Source organism: Adiantum capillus-veneris, chromosome 19 (genome assembly GCF_014529385.1).
Source record: "Adiantum capillus-veneris isolate H3 chromosome 19, ASM1452938v2, whole genome shotgun sequence".
Classification (NCBI taxonomy): Eukaryota; Viridiplantae; Streptophyta; class Polypodiopsida; order Polypodiales; family Pteridaceae; genus Adiantum; species Adiantum capillus-veneris.
In genome coordinates this window covers 92,549,417-92,574,570 of record NC_140949.1, presented here as the reverse complement: position 1 = coordinate 92,574,570, position 25,154 = coordinate 92,549,417, and the positions used below count along the sequence as shown (strand labels likewise).

The 25,154-nt window shown below is 44.9% G+C and overlaps 1 protein-coding gene across 1 annotated transcript; it reads left to right on the top strand.

Moving 5' to 3' along the window:
• Window positions 1-2,387: 2,387 nt before the first annotated feature.
• LOC147434470 (FAD/NAD(P)-binding oxidoreductase family protein) lies at window positions 2,388-25,028 on the top strand. Its single transcript, XM_086490924.1, has 4 exons — window positions 2,388-2,819; window positions 23,637-23,938; window positions 24,029-24,239; window positions 24,320-25,028. The coding sequence occupies exons 1-4, from the start codon at window positions 2,568-2,570 to the stop codon at window positions 24,815-24,817; spliced, it is 1,263 nt and encodes a 420-aa protein (XP_086347050.1). The 5' UTR covers window positions 2,388-2,567; the 3' UTR covers window positions 24,818-25,028.
• Window positions 25,029-25,154: the final 126 nt, after the last annotated feature.

Here is a 25,154-nt window from a genome sequence, read left to right as displayed (position 1 = left end):
CACAGGCTTTTAGTCCGCTTAGAAAACCTTGTCGCATTTGACTCCTCATTAAGCTCTTCCTGTCTAGCAAACAGAGCCTCTTCCTTGGGCTTGTCAGTGGATTTGCCGCTGCTCTGTGGACACAAAATCCTTGTGGAATATTCATCGACAACAAAAATTGGCAATAGAATTGTGTGTGTGGAGAGAGAGAGAGAGAGAGAGAGAGAGAGAGAGAGAGAGAGAGAGAGAGAGAGAGAGAGAGAGAGAGAGAGAGAGAGAGAGAGAAGGAGAGAAAAAACCCAATGTTTCTCACCTTGACAGTATTCCCGCAAACATAGCCCTTGACTTGTCCGGAGTCCTAGCCTACATGGGTCTTTCTTTCTCTAGAGTCAAAGTCACAAAGTTCTCGACCTCTCCCTACACTAAATTAGCCTTAGGCCTATTTTTCGGCCTGCTAATAAGTCTTAGAGGCAGAGGGGGAAAGGCTTACATTTCCCTCCTTATGACAAGTGTCCTCTTTATTTTGCATCCCAAAGGCACTTCAGGTTTTCTAAAGATGGTTGTTTACTATATTGAGGTGGGTTTTTAAGCGCCAGGGCTGCAAACGTTCATGGAGCTTGAGATGTCACACTGACACTCCCTTGGTCGATGTGTATGCCAAATGTGGTGCACTTGAAAGAGCACAAATAGTGCTCGAGGAGATTTTTGTTCGGAACAGCATCTCTTGGAATGCACTTATTGCGGGATACGCACAACAGAAGTCTGGCTAGAAAGCTCTAGGCTATTTTCAGCAGATGCACAGTGAGGACCTTTGTCCACATGCAATCACCTACACATGCATCTTGAAGGCATGTGGCTCTACGTAAGATGCTGATATGGCACAAAAATTCACAATTTCTTTGTTCGTCAAAGGCTTTTGAAAATAGAGGTCGTGGTTGGCACTCCCTCGGTCGATATGTATGTCAAATGTAGTACGCTTCAGAAAGCATAAAAAAGAGCTTGAGCTGCTTCTTGTCTAGAATGTCGTCTCTTGGAACGCACTGATTACGGGATATGCGCAACATGAGCAGGGACAGAAATCTCTAGACTGTTTTCAGCAGATGCAAAGTGAGTGTATCTCTCACCATTCAGTCAACTATAATTTTGTCTTGAAGGCATTTGAGATTATCAGTAAGAGAAGGACAAGACCATCACTCTTCTTCTTGTAGCTAGCTAACTCCTTTGCTAAACATTACCAGTGCTTCAATCACTTAGAGAATTTTGATAGCAGCTCATTTGGCTCTAACTTAGTGAATACTACGAACTTCGTGGAGATTCCCGTTGATACCACGTGTGGCTCTCTACTACATGAGCTGTAGGTTTCCTCTTTTGTTTCCTCGTGTTGAATGTCGTTTAGGCCCAATGCCAGTGTAGGATGATCTGACAGACATGCGTATGCAACAAGTATGTTGTTACGACTCTAGTAAGGCCCTCCTCAGTTCTACTTACTACTTGCTATCATGTCAACATATTTAAGGTTTTTGATTGCCTCGTTGACAGTACATATGGGGTGAAGTTGGAGAAAGCGATGGAGAGAGAGACAAGATGTTGCTACAGCTCGAAAGAAAGTTGACCAAGCAAGCCATTCCAGGGCTCCCCTACATCAAGCAATTGCAGATGCTGAAGCAGAAATTGATTTTCTTATTTTGGCTCTAGCAGAATGGACGACTATGGTAGAATATACACTGGTGGAAAGGTGGCGGAAGAATGTAAGGAAGGTCTACAAGTGGCTCCATCCAAGATTGTGCGTTGATCCACACGACTGATACCAAAGGTACACTTATATTCCGTATTTTGATTTCCTTTATGTGATCTCAAAAGTACTTAGATTAAATCATGTATACATTAAAACAATAAATTAACATCATTTTTATTTAAAACATTGTAGATGAGGGTGACAAAGGCTGAAGAATTTTTGTGATGCCCAACAAAGGGACACGTTGACAATACGCCACGGCAAGGCAACGTGGAATGATACATGTCTTCATAAAACATTGGTAATGAGTTCTTCTTTGTAAAGCTATATTATTTTTACAATAAGAAAGTCTCTCTAACATTTGAGAAGAAGCATAAGTCCCCCTTCAACGCTGAAGGGGATAAAAGTGGCGGGGGAGGAGCACGCTCCCTACGGTATTATTATAAATGTGAAGAACGGTGTCAACTCCACACCATACATATGTATGGTTTTTTCTTTTTTTATGGGCACAAGCATCGTAAATGCACGAAATGCATCTCATTTTGTTTTTATTATAATGTGAAAATGTTTACATTCATACATCTTTTCATGCAAAATCTCATTTGTGATGGGAGTTCATAGAGCTTTTGGCAAATCTTCAAGGAGAGATGCTATGGAGCCATCATCACGAGCTATGCCATGCGATAAAATTCATACCATTATCACTATTTTGCTTCTTAGCATATACATAGTGAAACAATAAAGACAAACTACTTACTTCTTTCCATCTGCTCTCTGCTGACGTGAATCAACTAGCACTCGGGAGAGAGGAGAGCTGATGTGAAAACTTCGGCTGACGTCTCACCTGGTTGTAATGGCAACGATAAAAGAGCTGAGCGCAGTAGTGGTGGGCGGCAGCGTAGCGGGGCTCAGCTGCGCGGTTTCGCTACTCTATCACCATCGCCAACGAGGTTCCACATTGTCCCTCAAGGTATTCGTGCTCGAGAAAGCGCGCTCGCTCACTGCAGCAGGAGCTGGCCTTGGACTGGATCCCACTTCTTGTGACACACTTCTGAAATGGGGCCTTCCTCTTCTCTCCCATATTGTCCCCCTCTCCTACGAAGAGGTATGCAGAGGCTATCTTTTCGAGTTTCTGGATCATGGAAGTTTTTGTACCCCCTATGAATGCCTACAGTATACATTTGTCACTTATACAAATACGATCCAACCTTTTTTTAAAATTTTTGTAGCCTGAACCTTTGGTCTTTGTGCCCACTCCTTGGTCATTTTTTATAAGTTTGTGAGGCCCTTTAACTTATATAGCCTAAAGTCATGAGGTAATTTGCAGAAGTTTTTTTATGGTTTTCAAGATTTTTAAAAAGAAAACACCGTCTTTATCCAAATTGACCATAAGATATAATTTGCCGTACGAAACCGCACCGTACGACTGTACTGTGGCGATTCGAATTATGGGGCACGTTTGAGCCTTTTAGTTTGAAGATATATTAGATCAGAATGTAGATGAGAGATGCATTTTCCTTGTCTGTATTGTTCTGGTCTCATAGGTTACATCGGCATCTGAGGTCTCTCTCTCTCTCTCTCTCTCTCTCTCTCTCTCTCTCTCTCTTTCTTTTTGGTCTCATAGCGTAAATACAATGTTGAATGCATGGAGAAAAAAGCTCACTACTGAGGGAAAAGGTGCCCCGGATGTTGTCAGTGTGTCCACACACACTACTATCCAAATATGGCAATAGATTCCCCTTGGAGTGATGCGGTGAACGGTAGTGCCATTCCCTATGGAGTATGATCAATCTACAAGATAGAAACAAGCCAAAAACTTTGCAAAAAGCTTTGAAATTTTCACGAGACAAAGCTCTTGTGAATATATCAATGAGGTAGTCTTGACATTTCTGCATGACTTTAGTGACATTTTAATGAGAGGTAGCAGAGGCGGACAAATTATCTTGATTTTGTTGTATGACATATTACACGTGCCGGTGGAGTTGCCTAGGGCTGCACTTGCATGTTGTTGTACTCTCCCAAGTATATACAATGCATGAACCATAGGTCCACTTAATCCATCGTGCATCGAGCACACTCTTGTATTCATCGCTGTCTTTGAACGAAGATCGACATCGGATAGATACACGAAAATCTAGATCTTGAATATGAAGATTTGGTTGCTTCTAATGCAGATATTTAAGGAATTGGAGAAAGGATCCCTAACCCTCTTTTGCATTTGCATTCACATTTAGGGTGCATTCAGTTCCGTCGACATGGAACCATTGGATATTTTCTCCGAGCACCTGACACAAGACGGGCACCACGTGCCAATAGAAAAGAACAGACTGAACAACTTTAAGCACTTCAAATAACAACCGAACTGAAAGAGAGAGAGACCACACGCGACACGGAGTGGCGGAATTCCACCTTAGAGAGTATTGGCTCCAAACCTTGGCGCCCCTTTCGGTATTTCTTTATATTGCATCAACACAGTACAAGCCAGAACTCCAGACTCTGCATCTTCTCCAGGAAGCATGCCAAAGAATGAGCCCTAATCTCATATTTAAAGGCCCTTGGCCTGAAAAGCAGGTACAGTGAAAAGCCTTGAAAACCCAAAAGCTTCTGGTCCAAAAGCAATGCCAAAAAGCTGCCAGCGTAAATCATGAAAATCCGTACAGTCCTGCCATGTCAGCACTGTCAGCGTAAAAAGCGAAAATCCGTACAGTTTTGCACGTTAGGAGTCAACGGAATTTTCGGACTATCCGTACAGGTGTGCCATGTCAGCAAACCATCGCGTATCTTGTGTGTGTGTGATGGTCCTGCTTCATCTTCTGCTGCTCTGCCTCTTCACTTAGGGTTTAGGCCCCTCGGCCGTGATCTGAAGGTTGACTCTGCTCTTTACTGACTTGACACGTGAGCAGTTTGTGACATCTCCCCTTCTTGAAAGAGAGTAATCGTTCGCGATTACAGCATATCTGCAAAACAACTCAAGTTAGCTCAAAAATTTCCGAGGGTCATTCTGAGGGACATTCCGAGGGACAATCAGTTTGGTCTTCTTGTTAAGGAGTTATCTTCTCCTTTCGGCTCTTTTGATCAAGGAGTTGGCTTCTCCTTTCGTCCAGATCGGAACTCTTGATATTCTGGCGTAGTAAAATTAGCCATCAAACCCAGACCGCACTGATCTTCCACGGGTGTTTTGATGCACTAAAATTACATATCCAGGCAATCTCATCCAATTAGGAATATTCAGTAGTTGGCACATCACAATGCAACACAAATGCTCACATATGCATGTTACAAGACATAGAAACATAAAGCCGCCGATGAACACTCCCCCCCGCAAATAACCATCCAGGTTCGGGCCATGAGCTGCTCAACGACTCCCTCATCACTCCTCCCGCAAATAATCTAAAAAGGTCCGGGCCATGAGATATAGAGGCCTTTTACAACCAAACGCCCCCCAGACCGCAGCCTGCGTCGTTTGGAGGTGCTGAGAGTAACCATTGCTCAGACTTCTTAATACTCCCCCCGTAAATAACCATGCAAGTTGTCACGAGGACGTGGCAGTTATTAACCATGTCACAGAGATGTGGCAACTGCTAACCTTGGTTGTTGGTTTCTTTCCAATGGGGTTTATTTTATTTGTTTAAGACCCTCTTCTTGAAGTAGCAAACGGTCGGACATTGTATGGCCAATGTGAACGGTAGATTCACCCGCAGACGGGAAGTGGTCGGCACTGGAATTCGTATGGTAAGAGGATGTCTAGGCTCAGAGCAAGATCATATAGGTCCCCCCGTCGCACTTAGCAAGTTGGTGGATGCTAGGAAGTGAACTCAATTAAGGCGTAAAGTCAAGGTGGGACTTCCAACAAAAAGTATGCGACAGTTGGGCCACATTGCATTTTTGGATGCGGTCCCAATGAGGATAGATGGTCAGAAGACCAGTGGGAGCCCAACGGAAGCATCTCCTAAAATTTAGGGAACTGTTATTTTGGGCCGTGAAATGTGTTCGCGTCATTACCTTCGGTATGACTAGGGGAACACTTTATAACTCTGCCGCGAAGTCAACTGACGCGTCGGTTGGGATATTTTTAAGCGGCGAACCTGAAACGGGAAAATGCTTGTAAATGCGCCAAGTGTCACATTTTCAGGGACTTGCCTCTTCCAGAAAAATGGGCGCTGATTTTTTAAGCTGGGAGAAGCCTCATTTGCAACCTGTCACAGGTTAAGAGCTATGGAGTGCTTTCTTTCCCTCTCATGTACAGTGTGGTGCTAGGAGTGATGCCCTGCACACTACACACTGCTCTCTCTCTCCCCTACGTGTAGTTATGTGATGCCCCACAAGAGGGCTACTCATTTGACTGATGTACAGTTGTGTGGGTTCATGCTTTTGTGCTGAGGCAAGAGCCTCCTTGAGCAGGAACAGGGGTAGCTAACTGCTGCTCCAAAGCAGGCACTGGTGAGGGTCATAACCTCACCGTACAGGTGCAAAATCAGCGCTGTGTATGCGCTGTAAATTCACTGTTTTTCAGCCATACGGACGCCAGGATCATTGGGAATCGTGCCCCACTGGCAAAGGACAGTTAGGGGACTGTTTGGGGCTGAAAACAGGGCAAAAACCAGTAAATACAGCGTGCTGAATTTACTGTTTTTGGACAGGAATCAGAGGGTATACGACAATGCAAGCGAGTTCCAGCAGGGGAACTGGTTTCGCGCAAGTTTTGGGGCTGTTATGCTGCCGAAAATTTGGCCAAATCAAATGGTATCTAGGTGGATACACGTGAAGGATTCCCAGGACCTTACCTTGTAATTTACCCTCCTAAAGAATAAAGAAATACCGAAAGGGGCGCCAATTTTGGGGCCTACAGGTTGTCGGCGTCTGCTCGGAGCATTCTAGCTTCCGAGCCGTGTGTGAGTTGAAGTGTTAATTCCCATTACAGGTTCTCTTTGCAAAGTGCTCTCTGTGTGTGTATAAAGCAAAGAATTTCGGGTGAAAGCCAACGCCTACCGCCCTACGGGCCGGTTACACAAGTCCGGGCCATGAGTAACAACAACAATACTCCCCCCCGTAAATAACCACAAGGGTCCGGGCCATGAGTAAAAACAACACTTTTCAATCATTCAATACTCCCCCCGCAAATAACCACAAGGTCCGGGCCACGAGTATGAACAAGCATTCTCAAACATTATTTCTCACTACTCCACCCGGGAGTAAAATCAGCAACCATTGAAACCAGTATTAAACGAGAGTCAAACAATTCAAATCGGCACCAAGATAGGTTCAAAACAGATATCTTCCATTTCAAACAAATTCCAAACAGGATCACCAAACAAGCTCTCAAACAGAACTCAAACTTAAACAGCAATCTCGATATCAGCTCAGCTCGAAAAGTTGACCGACTTTCCATCCTGAAACCTGCACCAAAAATTAGGGTTAGGCTCCTTCCATAAGGTCGTAGCCGACTGCAGCATGGTCCATCAACTCATGGACAGACAGTGTTTTCTTTGGCGGCGATGGTAGTCCCAAAATAGCAATCGCACTGGACCTCCAAGGTCATCTGCTCGTGAAGAGACATCTACTGAGAGATGTCAAGAAATTTCAAGTTATAATCTGCTAGGGTTTCCATGGCAAGCATTCCATTATACCCCACTTTGCCAGAAGTTGCACTCTGAAGGAAGATGTGAGAAACCATATAACTTCGAGCCAAGGTGGTAAGGTACGGTACGTATTCGGTACGATCTGTACGTAGTACCGAACGGATAGAGTTGTTAGGTATGTAAAATTCGTAGCTTTTTTTTATAAAAAGCCAAAAATCTACAATACGGTCTGTACTTGATAAAAAATTCATAAGTATCACTCCAAGGATGTTAGTTCACTATTCTACAAACCAAGGCAAAGCTTTCATACAAGTTCCTGTTCGTGCTTGCCCTCCTATTTTCACCACCGCAATGACATTCGTGTGTGCTCTATAGATGCAAGTTGTGTCGGAATGTACAAAATTTGGCGTTGGGATACGGCTAAAGAAGGGCAAACCAAAAATTGCCGATGCAATAGGGTTTTTTTCCATACATTACCCACAACACCGCCCCTCAAACAACATCACATCCAACAAAAAAAAAAAAAAAAAAAGCAGTACGAATCCGTACGATACGGTATGTACTGTACTGGACATACCATACCATACAGATCCGTACGTATGTACAAATTCTACCTTGCTTCGGGCAAAATTTTTCTTGAAAGCTTGCCAAAGTCCTTGAAATGTGCGGCTTGGTAGCTATAGACATCAACATTTGCATGGCACTGCTTCTGAGAAAAATAGTGACTCCAAACAAATTGGATCCTTCTGTTGCAAGTGATCTTTATGGCTTATGCCCTGTAAGACACGAGCGCTGAAGACGGGAGCGCGCCCGATGCGTGATGAAGTAAGGGTGGGAGTGGCTAATAAGTCCGGTATAAGTCTGGGATAAGTCCGGGATCGGAGCACGAATCTAAGGTTTCCAATGAGCTTTGGAAGTGTGATCTTGCTCTGTCTGCTCTTTGGTGGGATTGGTATGTTTTCAGAAAAGCACATGCTTGATGCTCTGATACCACTATCACAAAACGGGCACCATGTGCCAATAGAAAAGAACAGACTGAACAACTTTAAGCACTTCAAATAACAACTGAACTGAAAGAGAGAGAGAGAGACCACACGCGACACGGAGTGGTGGAATTCCACCCCAGAGAGTATTGGCCCCAAACCTTGGCGCCCCTTTCGGTGTTTCTTTATATTGCATCAACACAGTACAAGCCGGAATTCCAGACTCTGCACCTTCTCCAGGAAGCATGCTAGAGAATGAGCCCTAACCTCATATTTAAGGCCCTTGGCCTGAAGAGCAGTTACAGTGAAAAGCCTTTAAAACTCAAAAGCTTCTGGTGTAAAAGCAATGCCAAAAAGTTGCCAGCATAAATCACGGAAATCCGTATAGTCCTGCCACGTCAGCACTGCCCACCTAAAAAGCGGAAATCCGTACAGTTCTGCCATGTCAACAGTCTACGCAATTTTCGGACTGTCCGTACAGGGTGTGCCACGCCAGCAAACCAGCGCGTATCTTTTGTGTGTGTATGTGTGTGATGGTCCTAGCTTCATCTTTTGCTGCTCTGCCTCTTCACTTAGGGTTTAGGCCCCTCGGCCGTGATCTAAAGGTTGGCTCTGCTCTTTACTGACTTGACACGTCAGCAGTTTGTAACATCACCCTTACCTTTCATCTTCACCCGCAATGTTTTCACGACAAGACTATTGGAGTGGTAGTACTTGCTCGCAAGGCAAAGTTGGCATCAAGGTTGATATTCTACGACAGTAGTAAGGCTACCTAGTAACTCATCTCGTCGACGTTTACATCGCAACAATACCTTGAACCGCAGTATCCACAAGTTATGAGGAGTTTTCATCGGTTTATGTATCCACAAACATCAGAAGCATTCAATGTTAGAAGTAGAGAAAGCATCCATAAGAAGAAGTTTGGTAGTTGTGTCTCACCTTTAATAGGGGGGGATGTCACGTGAGCATTGCACTGGAGCCACGTGGACAAGCTACTGCTACAGTTTAGCACGAGTCTTAGTTAGCGTAGGATCTAGCCTTACACTTTGTGAGCCTTTAGAAGGGCGTGCATGATCAGGCAGGTCATAGTTGCATACCCTCACTTGCACAGAATAGTCACTTAAGCGTAAAGGCATATGTACTATCACTCAAGTCATCTATTAATAAGTGACTTTGACATGACATTTATAAAAAGTAGGTAGGGCAAATCTCGAAAGATCTATATAAGCAACCCCTCGGTCCATTGGGAGCATTAGAAGATCAGTATCTAGTTCCAGTATCCAACAATACCCTAGCGTTTTTCCTCAACATCCATCACCGTTTCCATCGCCAACATCTCCGGCATCAGCAGATCAGCCAATGTTTTTGCACCTGATTAGCCCTAGCGTTTTTGCATCAGCATCATTATCTAGGGTTTTTGCAAATCATCAACATGGAGCACTCAATATTCAACATTTAGCCATTGCATCTATAAGCTGCAGCGGAAGTGAATGTTGAACTTTGCTCAAGATGAGTGCTCCGAACTGTGCTCAAGGGTTCCTTTTACTTACGGAAGGGAGAGCCTTCCGTTCCTTTAGTGAGAGAGTACAAATGATCACAAACAAAGTGAGTGACATTGTGAATGAACGTGCTGAGAGAGAGAGAGAGAGAGAGAGAGAGAGAGAGAGAGAGAGAGAGAGAAGAATACAACACTAGACGGTTGTCAAACCCTCCTCCAAGGGCCCCCCTCTCTATGGCGAGAGGTCTATGCTATTGATTGCGCAAATCTGGTACAATGGTCTAGATGCAATGGACTTGGCCGACGATGTCGACGATGACGAGGACGAGGACGGGCTGAAATCTGAAAACGCTAGGGGCTGAAATCTGCAAATCTGCTAACTGCTGAATTTTGACACTGTGACGGCGATGGCAACGACGCGACGATGATGCGCTGAAAACGCAGATGCTGAAATCTGCGGACAGCGGGCTGAAACTGAAAACACTGGCTGATCTGACCGTGTGGCAAGGATCTACTGCGGGTAGGTGAGATCTGCGAGGCTAGGGGCTGATCTGGCGGTGCTTAAGTGCTGAAAACTGAAATCGCTGATGCTAGGGGCTGATCTGATGTCGGGAATCTACAGAACGCTGATGCCAGCAGCAAGGTGCAAAAACGCTAGGCCTGATCTGGGATCTGCAAAACGCGAGGGCTGATATGGGATGTGCAAAACGCCAGGGCTGTTCTCGTACTGCTGATGAAAAACGCCAGAGAGTCTGTTGGCTGAAAACGCTAGGGTATTCTGCCGGTCTTGCTGAGAAGGTGCACTGCAAGTTGTAGAAACTTTTGCTGCCTCTTCTGCCAGAAAGTGCTAGCGCTAGGTTTTTATTTATACTTGCTTAGCAAAGTTACCCTACCCAGTTTCCCAACAAAGTCACTTATTAATAATAAGTGAAAAATGGATAAAATAGGGAAAATGGGTTTTGTGCAGTGTAAAATGCTCATGATGGGTACTGACTGTCATGCTGATGATCCTGCTATGTGCAACCAGAGGATATGCAACTACTCTAAGTTCCTGGACATGCACCTGCGCACAGGCTCACAAAGGTGCCAGGACACTTGCTAAGCTGATCTGAACCCTGGACCTGAAGTAGCTTGTCCACATGCACATAGGGTTAGATGTGCACGTGACATCCCCTCCTTTTTAAAGTGAGGTATTGGTACCGAGCTGCATGGCTTCCTTGTAGTATGTCAACAACTCTGGGTAATCTTTGAAAAACTCTTCATCGACCCACACTGCCTCGTGGGTTTCTCGATCCTTGAACTTCAAAAAGTACTGTCTGACTTGCTTCTATGAGCCATGGCTAAACCGATGCAACAACACTTGCTCCGGCTCCACGACTTCAGCTTCAACGATGATCTCGGGCTCTTCTTCTTCGGAAATGTCCTTAGGAGGTGTTCCCTGAAACACTTTCAACCAAGAAACATGGAAAACGTTGTGCACTGACCATGAGTTAGGCAACTGCAATTTCATCAAAACCTCATTGATCTTTTTAATGACAGGAAATAGACCATACATTCTGAAAGACAACTTAGGACATTTCTTTCCAACTTGCTTAAGACGTTGCTTCATGATTCTTAAATAAACCCAATCCCCTTCCTTGATAGAAACATCCTGATGATGCTTGTTAGCCTGTTGTGAGTAAGACTCTTGCGCCTTGCTTAACCGAAGCTTCACACTCTCAGAAATCTCATCCAACGACTGACTTTCAGCATTAGCATCAGGCATTTGACCGACGGAGCGAGTCAAAAGTGACTGGAACGGACGTACCTCATACGGAGTTCGACCAATGGCAGAGGAATAAGAGTCATTCAAAATAGCCTGAACCAATGGGCGATAGAGCTTCCAATGAGAGTGGTGATCATGCACATATGACTTTAAAACATCAAAAGCCAACTGATTGTAAATCTCTGCTTGACCATCTGACTGTGGATGAAAAACCGATGAAAAATTCAACTTACTGCCAAAATTTTCAAAGAGTGCGTGCCAAAAATTGGACGTGAACTTAACATCCCTTTTTGAAACAATCGATTTGGCAAACCAGAGAGGGGGTACCAATGCTTTATGAACAATCGTGCTACATCTTGTGCGGTGACTGTGGCCTTACAAGGAATCAACATGCAAAACTTGCTGAAACGGTCAACAATTGTCAAACATTGAGTGTTCCTTGAATGCAAACTAGGTGGAAGGTTAGTCACAAAATCCATGGAAATATCCTGAAAAGGTCCATCGGAAATAGGCAGCAGAAGCAAGAGGCCTTGCTGTTTACCTTGAGGAGCTTTTTCCTTTTGACAAATAGTGCACTGTGTAACATAACGAAACACATCCTTTCGCATTTTAGGCCAATAAAAGAACCTTTCTATTTTTTTTAGAGTGGTGTTCATTCCCCTGTGCCCACCCGTGAGAGTCATGTGTATCGTGCAATACGGTTGTCCTGAGAGAGGGCAACACACATAGACGGTGACGAAAATACGAATGAGATAGTGACTAGGCCCTTGGGAAGCAAGAGCCTACAACCATTGCTTACCAAACTCGGAATCTACATATTGGTTCTTCACGCTGTTGAAAGACACACCCTGAAGAGAAACTATGGATCTTGACTCAAGAGCCAGGATCTATCTCTTGCAACCTAATGCATCTGCAACAGGGTTAGCTTTTCCAGGCACATACTCAATCAAACCTCCAAATTGCTCAAAAAATTGTGACCACCGTGCTTGGCGATCACTCTAATGTGCCCTAGGCATAGACTGGAGCCACTTGAGGGCTTAATGATCTATGCAAACTGTGAACTCTCTACCATATAGAAAATGCTTCCAATGCTTAAGAGAGTGAATGACAGACAAAAGTTCTTTATCATAAACTGAATAGTTCTTTTCTGCACTATTGAGCTTCTGACTAAGGAATGCAACTAGACGGCCATGCTGCTGAAGCACAGCGCCTATGGCGACATTGCTCGCATCCGTTCATACCTCAAAGGGGTCATCCCAAGAGGCAAGGATAAGACACGACGCTTCTGTCACCGCAACCTTGAGAGCTGTGAAAGCCTGAATTGCTGTCTCGGGCAAATGCATGCGTTGTTGGCGAGTCTTTACCCCTTTCAAAACATCCGTCATTGATGCGGCAATGCGTGCAAAATTCTCTATGTGCGAGCTTTATGCTTAACATAAACCAAGAAAAGAACGCACATCATATGCAGTTTTGGGCAAATCCCAATTATGTACCTGTTCCACCTTCGCGGGATCTAGCTTGACGCCTTCTGCAAAAATGATATAACCCAGATAAGTAACTTCAGTGAGAAAAAAATCAGATTTCTTAGCTGCAATGTATAACTGACACTTATCCAAATGGGTTAATACCCTTACTATATCCTTTTCATGTTGTTCCCACGACGCAGAAAAAATGAGAATATCATCAAGAAAGATAAACACACATACACCAACCATATCGCCAAAATGGCCTACCATGAGACAGTTAAATGTACCCCCCGGCACTTGTTAATCCAAAAGGCATGACCACATACTCCCATTGCCCTCGCTCTGTGCGAAAAGCGGTCTTGTAGATGTCGCCTTTGAATACCCTTACCTGATGGTATCCACTTTTGAGATCGACCTTACTGAAAACCTTTGCTCCATTGAGCCTATCGAGGATATACTCAATGTGAGGCATCGGAAACCTGTTCTTGACAGTAATCTTGCTTAATGTCACGTGACATATCCAACCCTATGTGTCCGTGGACAAGCTACAGCATGACCAGGGTTCAGTCAGTCCAGTCAGTCTAGGTTTAGAAGTGATCTGACACTTTTGTGAGTCTGTTCGCAGGCTGTGCATGTCGAGACACTTATATTAGATGCATATCCTCTGGTTGCACACAGCATAATCATAAGCATTCCCATCAGAATCCATCAGAATCCTTCAGGGGAATTTTCTAGTGCATTTAGCCTATTTTACCTATTTTTGACATTTTTCACTTATTATTTTTAAGTGACTTTTGTTGGAAAGTAGGTAGGGCAAATTGAGTAAGTTTGTATATAAGCAAACCTAAACTAGCACTATTTGGCAGAAGAGGCAACAGGAGCCAAGCTCAGCAGACAACTTCTCAAGCAAGAACTTGGTGGTCTCCCCTCCAAGCAAGGACTCATCCCTAGCATTTTCCATCCAGCATCATCGCCAGGAGTTCCCACAGCCTAGCGTTTTTGCAACAGGTAGTCACCGCAAGCAGATCCTCATGCACAACGTTTTCAGCATTAGCTTCATCGCCGGCAAAGCTGCAAACATCAGCATTTTCAGCCCTTGCCATCGCCAAAAGAACCCCCATGCCTAGCGTTTTTGATCCTAGCAAAAGCAGCCCCAGTTTTCAGCCTTTGGACATTTTCAGTAGGTGATTTTCAGCCATCAAAGACCCATCAGTTTCAGCCCTAAGACTTGCAGAGTTTCAGCGACAAAGACCAATAGAATCAGTCCCAAAACCAGTGTTTTGGATTGTAGCAGATTTTAGTCCATAGCGTTTTTGGACAGTACATAAAAGGTTGCAGATTTCAGCCCTTAGGTCGGTGTCGTCATCCCCGTCGTCATCGCTGACATAGCATAGACTTGCATCAGTCACATGCATTCACTTTGTACCAGATTGTGCAATCATAAGTAGACCACTCTCGTTGACGAGAGTGGGGCCTTCGGAGGAGGTTTTTACAACGTCTCTGGTGTCGTATCTCTCTTCTCTCTCTTATCTCTCAATCCCATACACTTGCACGCACAGTGTCCATTCACTTTGTTTGTGATCATAGCATTCTCTCGTTAAGAACGGAAGGCTCTCCCTTCCATAAGAACAAAAGGAACCTTTAGCACAGTTCGGAGCACTCATCTTGAGCAAAGCGTAAACATTCATTCCGCTGCACCTTACATTGGTATCAGAGCTTTGGTAGTGTTCTGTATCACTCAAGGAAAGAACCACAAGAATCACATAATTTTTTTTGCTTGTTGAGGTTGCACGAACCCAAGTTCGCTTGGGCGTGTCGATTCCTAATCGTGTTTTTGAAGAGTGACAGGAAACCCAAGAAAGAAGGGCTTGTCCAGTCTCCCCTTGTGCCTCTTTTCACTCATTGAGAGCGGACCGTACACTTAGCGGCCGGCCAATCGACGTGAGGTGGGAAAAAGCAACCTTGGTGTGAGTGCAAGGCCGCCAAGGGGTGCGCCCGCGGAAAAGAGCAGAACTCGGGTGAAGAGAAGATCCTTCTCTAACACGGTTTGCAAGCGAAAGAAAACCTCAAGAACCTCAAGACCCTCAAGAACCCAAGACCCGCAAGACCCCAAGTTCCTCGTGAACTTAAGAACCCAAGACAACAAGAACCCACGACTTCAAAATGGTCATCACTCGAAGCGGAATGGATACTTCGCTTGGAGGCGATGAGCATGAGAGAGGCGAAGAATTTTCCCCACCAGGAAGTTTTTCCGACCCTCCCCCTTCCCCATCTACGTCAAGGATTGCACTAACGCCTATGGAGGCTTTGGACCAGATGTTTATGGAAAGGAAGTTAGAACGCGAAGCAAGACACGCAGAAAGAAAAGCAGAAATAGAGCGTGAACACGAAGAAAGAGTGGCAGCCATACATCGCGAAGCCAAAGCAAGACAAGAATAGAGCGACCGGCACATGAAAGAATTCTTGCGACTCTTTTCTCAAGTGCAGTCACAAATGCAAGAAATTGAGGAGACGGAGACTCTCTCAGTCTCTTCTTCTCCCAAGCATGAGACACAGGATTTGCATGATTATGAGAAGCATGATGATTTGAATGACAATGATAAGCATGATGATTTGAATGACAATGATTTGCATGATCAAGATGTGATTTCTCATAAGCACGATGATTCGCATGATGATCAAGATGTGATTTCTCACAAGCATGATGAGTTGCATGAAGATGAGGTGATTGTTCACAAGGATGATGTGTTAGTTGATACTTTCTCTAGTGAAGCTAACCTCATTGCAGATTCGATCAATCACGAAGGATCGATCTTGGCTCTCGAGCCTAGGTCCAAAGAACCCCTTCAAGAAGAACCGATCTTGGCTCTCGAGCCTCGGTCCAAAGAACCCTCACAGGAAGTATTATATGTTCGCATGATTAGTCAGCACGCATTGTACGAGTGTTTCATTCGTGGTCGTTTCCTGTATTTTCGTCAGTGTCGTTATGTGATCCCTTTTCCTAGGCATGACATATTGTACGTTGAGCACGTTTCACTCATGAATGAGCACGAATGTATGCGGATTGTTCATGAAAAGCTGAAAAGTATGCATTCACGGAAGTCTCATTCCATGCCTCTTCCTTGTCATGACACATTTATAGAAAGAGCACACGAAAGTATGAGCACCAAGCGTGGGCATTTCCATTATGTTTTGCCACAATTGATTGATTTAGCTCAGCACGACAAGATTCGATCTCACTGTTTGCGTGTGTGGTGAACAGGTTAACACTCTGTCTCTTTGTTCATCTACATTGCATGCACAGTCTTTGAGGAAGACAAGATTTTTTCCACTCACTTTGCATGGAATAGGTATGTTCATAGTTTTGTGTTGGAATTGGTTTCAGGAATTTTCAGCCATGGAGATTCTTGAAGAAGAAAGAAGCACGACTCTCGACGAAGTTGAAGCATCGAAGGAACCACATAAGAATTTGTGTCGCTTTCGGCGCGGCCCAAAGAAGCAAGCGTTGCAGACCTTTATGAAGTTCAAGTACCGCACGACCCACACATCCGAGTGGGTCGGCGAAGAGTCCCTTCCAAGATTCCGTATGCTATTGGTGATTTCCCTCGACGCCATACAGTTCGGTACCAGTACCTCACTTTGAAAAGGAGGGGATGTCACGTGACACATCCAACCCTATGTGTCCGTGGACAAGCTACAACACGACCAGGGTTCAGTCAGTCCAGTCAGTTTAGATTTAGAAGTGATCTGGCACTTTTGTGAGTCTGTTCGCAGGCCGTGCATGTCCAGACACTTAGATTTAGATGCATATCCTCTGGTTGCACACAGCATGATCATAAGCATTCCCATCAGAATCCATCAGAATCCTTCAGGGGAATTTTCCAGTGCATTTAGCTTATTTTACCTATTTTTGACATTTTTCACTTATTATTTTAAAGTGACTTTTGTTGAAAAGTAGGTAGGGCAAATTGAGTAAGTTTGTATATAAGCAAACCTAGACTAGCACTATTTGGCATAAGAGGCAACAGGAGCCAAGCTTAGCAGGCAACTTCTCAAGCAAGAACTTGGTGGTCTCTCCTCCAAGCAAGAAGGACTCATCCCTAGCGTTTTCCATCCAGCATCATCGCTAGGAGTTCCCACAGCCTAGCGTTTTTGCAACAGGTAGTCACCGCAAGCAGATCCTCATGCACAACGTTTTCAGCATTAGCTTCTTCGCCGGCAAAGCTGCAAACATCAGTATTTTCAGCCCTTGCCATCGCCAAAAGAACCCCCATGCCTAGCGTTTTTGATCCTAGCAAAAGCAGCCCCAGTTTTTAGCCTTTGGACATTTTCAACAGGTGATTTTCAGCCATCAAAGACCATCAGTTTTCAGCCCTAAGACCTGCAGAATTTCAGCAACAAAGACCAATAGAATCAGCCCCAAAACCAGCGTTTTGGATTGTAGCAGATTTCAGCCCATAGCGTTTTTGGACAGTAGATAAAAGGTTGCAGATTTCAGCCCTTAGGTCGGTGTCGTCATCCCCGTCGTCATCGCCGACATAGCCTAGACTTGCATCAGTCACATGCATTCACTTTGTACCAGATTGTGCAATCATAAGTAGACCACTCTCGCCGACGAGAGTGGGGCCTTCGGAGGAGGGTTTTACAACATCTCTGGTGTCATATCTCTCTTCTCTCTCTATCTCTCAGTCCCATACACTTGCACGCACAGTGTCCATTCACTTTGTTTGTGATCATAGCATTCTCTCATTAAGAACGGAAGGCTCTCCCTTCCATAAGAACAAAAGGAACCTTGAGCACAGTTCGGAGCACTCATCTTGAGCAAAGCGCAAACATTCATTCCGTTGCATCTAACATTCAATGTTCTGTAATCAACACACAAACGAGACGAACCATCCTTGTTGCGGACAAACAAAATAGGAGCAGCAAAAGGACTTACACTAGGACGTATGAATCCTCTGGCCACCAACTTTGTGAGATTGCCGCTCTAACTCTTCTTTCTAAGTCTTGTTCAAACGGTAGGGAGCCTTACTGAGTGGCTGTGCCCCTTCCGTGAGTTTGATGCGATGGTCCTCCGGCTACTCGGGAGGGAGACGGGGTGGAAGATCATCCTGCAAAAAGAGATGCTTAAACTTGGTAAACAAAGCTGAATACCTGTCTGGAGCTTGAATGCTCTAGGTAACTGGAGAGGCATAGATGAATGTCGCTTGTGCTCCTCTTTGTAACTCACGCTTTGCCTGCACATGAGAAATGAGAGGCAAAGAATGCAGACCCTCCTCACCACGAATAATCATGGGAGAGTCACTTTTGGCATTTAGAGTGAGAGTATTGTTTGCCCAAGCAAAGAGAGGGTTATGCTTACAAAACCATCTAATGCCCAAAATCATATCACATCTTGAGAGAGGAAATACAACAAATTTTCTACGGAAGGTAGCTTGTTGAACAGTGAATAACACATCAAGGCACTCTTGCGTGATGAGAGAGTCCATACCAGGAGCAAAGCCCGATACCTCAAGAGTTGTCGTCTGGCTAACCTCTAGGTGGGCTCTCTCTACAGGGGAGGCACTAATCACATCATGCATATTGCCTGAATCAAACAATATGACAAAACGTTGACCCTTCACATGACCATAACATTTAAAGAGAGACTCATCAATGTGTGTGTCAGAAACGTGTGGAGACTCAGATTGGTTCATTAAAGTGCTTGTGGTAGTCGTTGGTGCTTTGGGTTCTTTAGGTGGGGTTGTCTTAGGACAAGCCGCCTTAATGTGACCCTTGACGTGACATTGATAACAACGACCTTCCTTAGCATAAATGACTTGGTTCTTCTGCCGTTATGTATCCTCCTATAATTCCTTTTGCGGCTTTTTCATCCGGGGTTAGCTTAGGTTTAGCAAGTGCTTTAGCTTTACCCTTAGATTCATTTTGTGAGTTCTTTTCCGAAGGATTAGAGGAAGATTGGCTAGAAGAGTTATCGTTCGTACCATTCTTACCGTTCTGTGGGTTCTGAGGAGTCTGAGAGGTGTTGTGAGAAGACTTGTTCTCCTTAGGCTTTCCCTTATTGTGCTTCATCTCTTGGGAGAGCAATTCCTACCGCCTTGTGGAGAACCACGTAATTGGGTGCCGAGCTGCAAAACACGGTTAGAAAAAGACATGATTGGCATACCATTTTGCTTGAGATTGCGCCAATCTTCTTTCAACCGTGCTAAGTAATGAGGTGGCATAAACCGCGCCTTGAGCTTGTCTTGGAATCGGCACAATTGTAGGAAAGGGGCCTTCTTAGGCTTTCTCTAGGTGCGCGGTCAACTGTGCCTCTTGCCATGCGTGATACCAATTAATGGCATCACCGGGAAGGTACATGGTTGCCATCAAAACCTTGCTATTCCCTGTCTTCTTAGTTGTTGCAAATAAGCATTAAATTGATGCAACCAAGAATGAATAACACTAGCATCCATCTTATCGTCATACTTACTAAAAGTCAACTTCTCAGTGACTGGATCGTTGGAGTCCGAATCTCTACTTGTGCTACCTGATGAACTGCCAACATCTTTGACCGCCTCGGGTTTCGAGGTAAGTACCTGTAGGACCAACTCTTGCATGTGTTGGTCTCTCTGCGCCTCACGCTCTAACTCCAAGGTGGCTTGTCTGTCTTCGGCCGTTATGCGTTGGGCTTCGCGTGCTTGCTCACGCTTAAGCTCAATAGTTGCCTTTCTTTCTTCGGCCGCCAAGCACACTTGCTCACGTTCACGCTCCAAGGCTACCCTTTTTTCTTCGGCTGCCACGCACGCTGCTCACGCTCGCTCTTCAAGGCTACCCTTCTTTCTTCGCGCTCGCAATCCAAATCTGCCTTTCTTTCTTCGCGTTCGTGATCCAAGGTTGCCTTTCTTTCTTCGCGCTCATGATCCAAGGTTGCGCGTTGCGCCTCTTGTTGTAGCATCATGTCCATCATTGACTTGACCAAAGCCTCCATAGGATTTTGTGCAAACCGTGGCATAGATGGGGAAGGGGGAGGGTCGGAAAAACCTCCTGGTTGGGAAAATTCTTCTTCGCCACCTCCATGCTCATCACCTTCACGCAAAGTATCCATTCTGCTTCGGGTGATGGTGATACACTGAGATCTTGGGTACTTGGGTTCTTGAGTTCTTGAGTTCTTGAGTTCTTGAGGTTCTTTCTTTAGCTTGCAATCTGTGTTAGAGAAGGCTCTTCTCTTACCCGAGCTCGACTCTTCCTGCGGGGGCGCACCCCTTGGCGGCCTTGCGCTCACACCAAGGTTGCTTTTTCCCACCTCACGTCGATTGGCCGGCCGCTAGATGCACGGTCCGCTCTCAATGAGTGAAAAGAGGAACGAGGGGAGGCCGGATAAGCCCTTCTTTCTTGGGTTACCTGTCACTCTTCAAAAACACGATCAGGAATCGACACGCCCAAGTGGACTTGGGTTACGTGTGACTGCAACAAGCAAAAAAAATGAGTGAAAAGAGGAACGAGGGGAGGCCGGACAAGCCCTTCTTTCTTGGGTTACCTGTCACTCTTCAAAAACACGATTAGGAATCGACACGCCCAAGTGGACTTGGGTTACGTGTGACTGCAACAAGCAAAAAAAAAATCTTGTGGTTCTTTCCTTGAGTGATACAGAACACTGCCAAAGCTCTGGTACCAATGTAAGGTGCAGCGGAAGTGAATGTTGAACTTTGCTCAAGATGAGTGCTCCGAACTGTGCTCAAGGGTTCCTTTTACTTACGGAAGGAAGAGCCTTCCGTTCCTTTAGTGAGAGAGTGCAATTGATCACAAACAAAGTGAATGACACTGTGAATGAAGGTGTTGAGACTGAGAGAGAGAGAGAGAGAGAAGAATATGACCCCAGACGTTTTTCAAACCCTCCTTCAAGGGCCCCCCTCTCTATGGTGAGAGAGGTCCATGCTATTGATTGCACAAATCTGGTACAATGGTCTAGATGCAATGGACTTGCCGACGATGTCGACGACAATGATGACGACGACAAGGACGGGCTGAAATCTGAAAACGCAAGGGGCTGAAATCTGCAAATCTGCTAACTGCTGAATTTTGACACTGTGTCAGCGAGGACGGGGATGGTGACGATGTGACGACGATGCGCTGAAAATGCAGATGCTGAAATCTGCGGACAGCGGGCTGAAACTGAAAACGCTGGTTGATCTGACCGTGCGGCGAGCATCTGCTGCGGCGGGTAGGTGAGATCTGCGAGGCTAGGGGCTGATCTGATGGTGTCTAAGTGCTGAAAACTGAAAATGCTGATGCTAGGGGCTAATCTGTCTCGTCGGGAATCTGCAAAACGCTGATGCTATCAGCAAGGTGCAAAAACGCTAGGCCTGATCTGGGATGTGCAAAACGCCAGGGCTGTTCTGGTACCGTTGATGAAAAACGCTAGAGGGTTTGTTGGCTGAAAACGCTAGGGTATTCTACCGGTCTTGGTGAGAAGGTGCACTGCAAGTTGTAGGAACTTCTGCTGCCTCTTCTGCCAGAAAGTGCTAGCGCTAGGCTTTTATTTATACCTGCTTAGCAAAGTTGCCCTACCCAGTTTCCCAACAAAGTCACTTATTAATATTAAGTGAAAAATGGATGAAATAGGGAAAATGGGTTTTGTGCACTGTAAAATGCTCATGATGGGTACTGACTGTCATGCTGATGATCATGTTATGTGCAACCAGAGGATATGCAACTACTCTAAGTGCCTGGACATGCACGGCTTGTGCACAGGTTCACAAAGGTGCTGGGACACTTCCTAAGCTGAATTGAACCTTGGACCTGAAGTAGCTTGTCCACATGCACATAGGGTTAGATGTGCCACGCCTGAAGTAGCTTGTCCACATGCACATAGGGTTAGATGTGCACGTGGCAGTATCAGCATTTGTGCAATTAATTAAAGCATGTACTTTCTCTGGCAACAGAGCAAGGGGGCCCTTGAGGGTGGTTGGGACCCGACCTATAGTGTCGTCTCTCTTTTCCTTGTTTGCCACTCTCTTCATTGTGTTCAGTCTAGTTCTCTCAAGTAAAGTAAAGTAACCTTGTGTTTTTGTGAAGTACTTGATCCTAGAGACATGTAGATACACTTTGGTTCCCCCAAAGCAATGATATGCCAACTATATAACTTGGAGCCAGAGTGAGAGTAGCATTACTTAAGGCTGGATGCTGAAAATGCTAAGGGTTTATAGGGCTGAAATCTGCAAATGTTGGTGTTGCTGAACGCTGATGCTGGCTGGTTCTGCTGATGCTAAGGGCTGAAATGCTAGGTCATGAGGGCTGAAATCGCTGAGGGATACTGGGGCTGAGGCTGATCTGCTACTGATGATGGAAAGTGCTGATGCTTGCTGATGGCTGGAAGTGTTGGCGACACTAAGCTAGAGGTGCTGATGGGTAAAACGCTGATCTGCTGAGGGTAAAACGCTGGGCTGGCTGAAGCTTCAAAACGCTGAAGTGAGAGGGCTGAAAATGTTGAGGTACTGGGTCCTTGTACTGCGGTGCTGCGGGTACTTGTGCTGGTACTTGTTCTCGCTTGAAGTGTGACCCCCTAGGTTCACGTATATACCAAGGAAAACCTGGGTCAAGCACTGCTCTTTGGAACCCCCTCACGACAATAGGCTAAAATGTCACTTATTATTACATGACTTAAGAGACTGTTCACACGCTAGATTTAGGTGACTGTTCATATGCATATACGCTGAATTGATTGTACTGTGCAAGAGAGGGTATGCAACTATGACCTGCCTGAACATGCACGTCTTGCTAGAGGCTCACAAAGTGCCAGGCTAGGTCCTAAGCTTTACTAAGACCGATGCTAGACTGTAGCAGTAGCTTGTCCACGTGGCTCTAGTGCAATGCGCACGTGACATTGTGGGCCCAATCACCATGTAGGTATTGTGGATTCTTATCATCATTGATCACTAATGAACGACTAAACACATTACATCGGAGGTTATCAGCCCTATAATATTGGATGGAGAGGAGATTTTGTCTGGTTTACAGGAGCCTCACAACATTGAGGCTTTGGCTGGGCACCAAGCCAAGGGGAAACAGAAGGCTGGACAAGGGAAGCTTCAAGCAGTAGCAGTAAGCCCTCCAATATGAAAAACAAAGCTGAACGGGAGGTAGTACCTCAATTTTCAGCTCATTTTGATATGTGCATTGGTTTCAATGATCTGTTATTATGTGATTAAGATTTGGTTTACAGGTGTGTATTGCTGAAAGTGAAAATTGTAGTGTGTGGACCCTTGAGGCAAGGTTTGTGAAAACAATTTTTGGGGAAAAATAACTTAATCCTTTTCATCAAGATTTGAGAACGAAATGGCCATTTTTTGAGAGAGAGTTTGATAGTAAACCTAAAAGTTATAACTAAAACTTGTAAAATGTATAAGGCTTTTGTTTCCTTCTCACAAGAAATTGAGAAGGATTTCCCCCAATGTGAACAATTTCTAGCTAAGCTGATCCCGTCCTTTCCCAAACCCTGCTTTATGGTCTTATTATGTATATAAATCTTGTCTGCACGTTGTGGTGTAGAATATAATATTTCTGTACAATTTGTTTAAGTGAGAAAGAGAAGTTGATTCTTTTTTGTCTTATTTTTCCTTGCTTCTGAGACCCCTTTGTTTGTAATGCAGAATAGGGTATTTCATCCCATTCTCAAACTATGGCAAACTGTTGCAAAGGACCAGAGTTACAATTATCATGCTGCACATTGGAGCGATTTGCACCGCTTGTTGTATGATAGTTTGCCAGGTGACATGGTGAAATGGGATCACGAGGTCACGGCTTCAGAGGTAACAGCTGATGGGCTACATGTAAATGTGTACTTTAAAAAGGGGGGCAGCTCTACAGTGGAAGTGATGCAAGCAAACCTGCTAATTGCAGCTGATGGATCCATGTCAGGAACGCGTACGAGGTTTCTTCCGGATGAGAAAAGGTCTAGTTGTGCAGCAAGCCTGGGCATTGGTGCAGAGGATGGTTGTTAAAAGTCTTGCATTTTATGTTACTTGCCTGTTTTGTGTGATAGATATTGTGGTTATTGTGCTTGGAGGGGAGTTTTGAATGCATCTTCAGAGGAAGGCATGAAACTTAAAGCTGCTCTCCAGGAGCAGTACCCAGACCTAGGGCATTGTTTGTACTTCGATATTGCGGAGAAAACGCATGCAGTGCTCTATGAGCTCAAGGGGAATAGGTTGAATTGGCTCTGGTACGTGAATCAGCCCGAGCCAAATTTACGAGTAAGTACATGGCTCACAAATTCAATGACTTATTCCACCTTTTGGAGCTCCCCTGATGTCACGTCTTCTGCCTTCTGCAGGGGTTGTCTGTCACAGCAAAGGCAGATGATGAAGCAATTGAGGCGATGCGTGTGGAGTCGAAACATGTGTGGTCGGAGGAGCTAGCATCTTTGATGCAGGGGACCCCTGCTCCATTCTTAAATGCAATATTTGACAGAGAACCATTGAAGCAATTGGTGTGGGGTCGTATAGTACTCGTAGGTGAGGCAGCACATCCCACATCGCCTCATGTCCTTCGGAGCACAAACATGTCGATCATGGATGCAGACGTCCTTGGGCAGTGCATGGTAAAATTTGATTGGCAGGTTGATGAGGCTTTAAAAGAGTATGAAGCGCTTCGATTGCCGCAAGCTGAGCAACAAGTTCTGTTTTCAAGATACTTGGGACAAGTCAAGCAGGGTCTGTTGCCACTACAATTACCTGAATTATTGGTTGCAAATAATTTTCAGTGGGAAAATCTTTTGCAAAACTGTGTGCGCACATTTGAAGAAGGGAAGAGTGAGAGTCTGATATATTGATTCCAGAATGTGATATATTGTTACCAGAATGTTCAGTCATCTGGTGCTTCTTGGCTTCTAGCTATCAATGTTCTAGGCTAATTCCTACCATGGAAATGCTTCTGATGGTTTGCATTACAAGTCCATTGTTATCTGTAATTATGAGACTATTCAAGAGATGGATGGGTGTATGGCTTTAACAGATGAGAAATGCGATCCGTTCTTTGATTCTTTTATGGAATGGGTGATGTTGGTGAAGGGACTTGCCCAAGACCATGAGGTGGCAATCTGTTTGGTATGAAGCCTTGTGGGTTTGAGGTTTGTATACTACCAACCGAAGAGAAGTACATGCCAACTT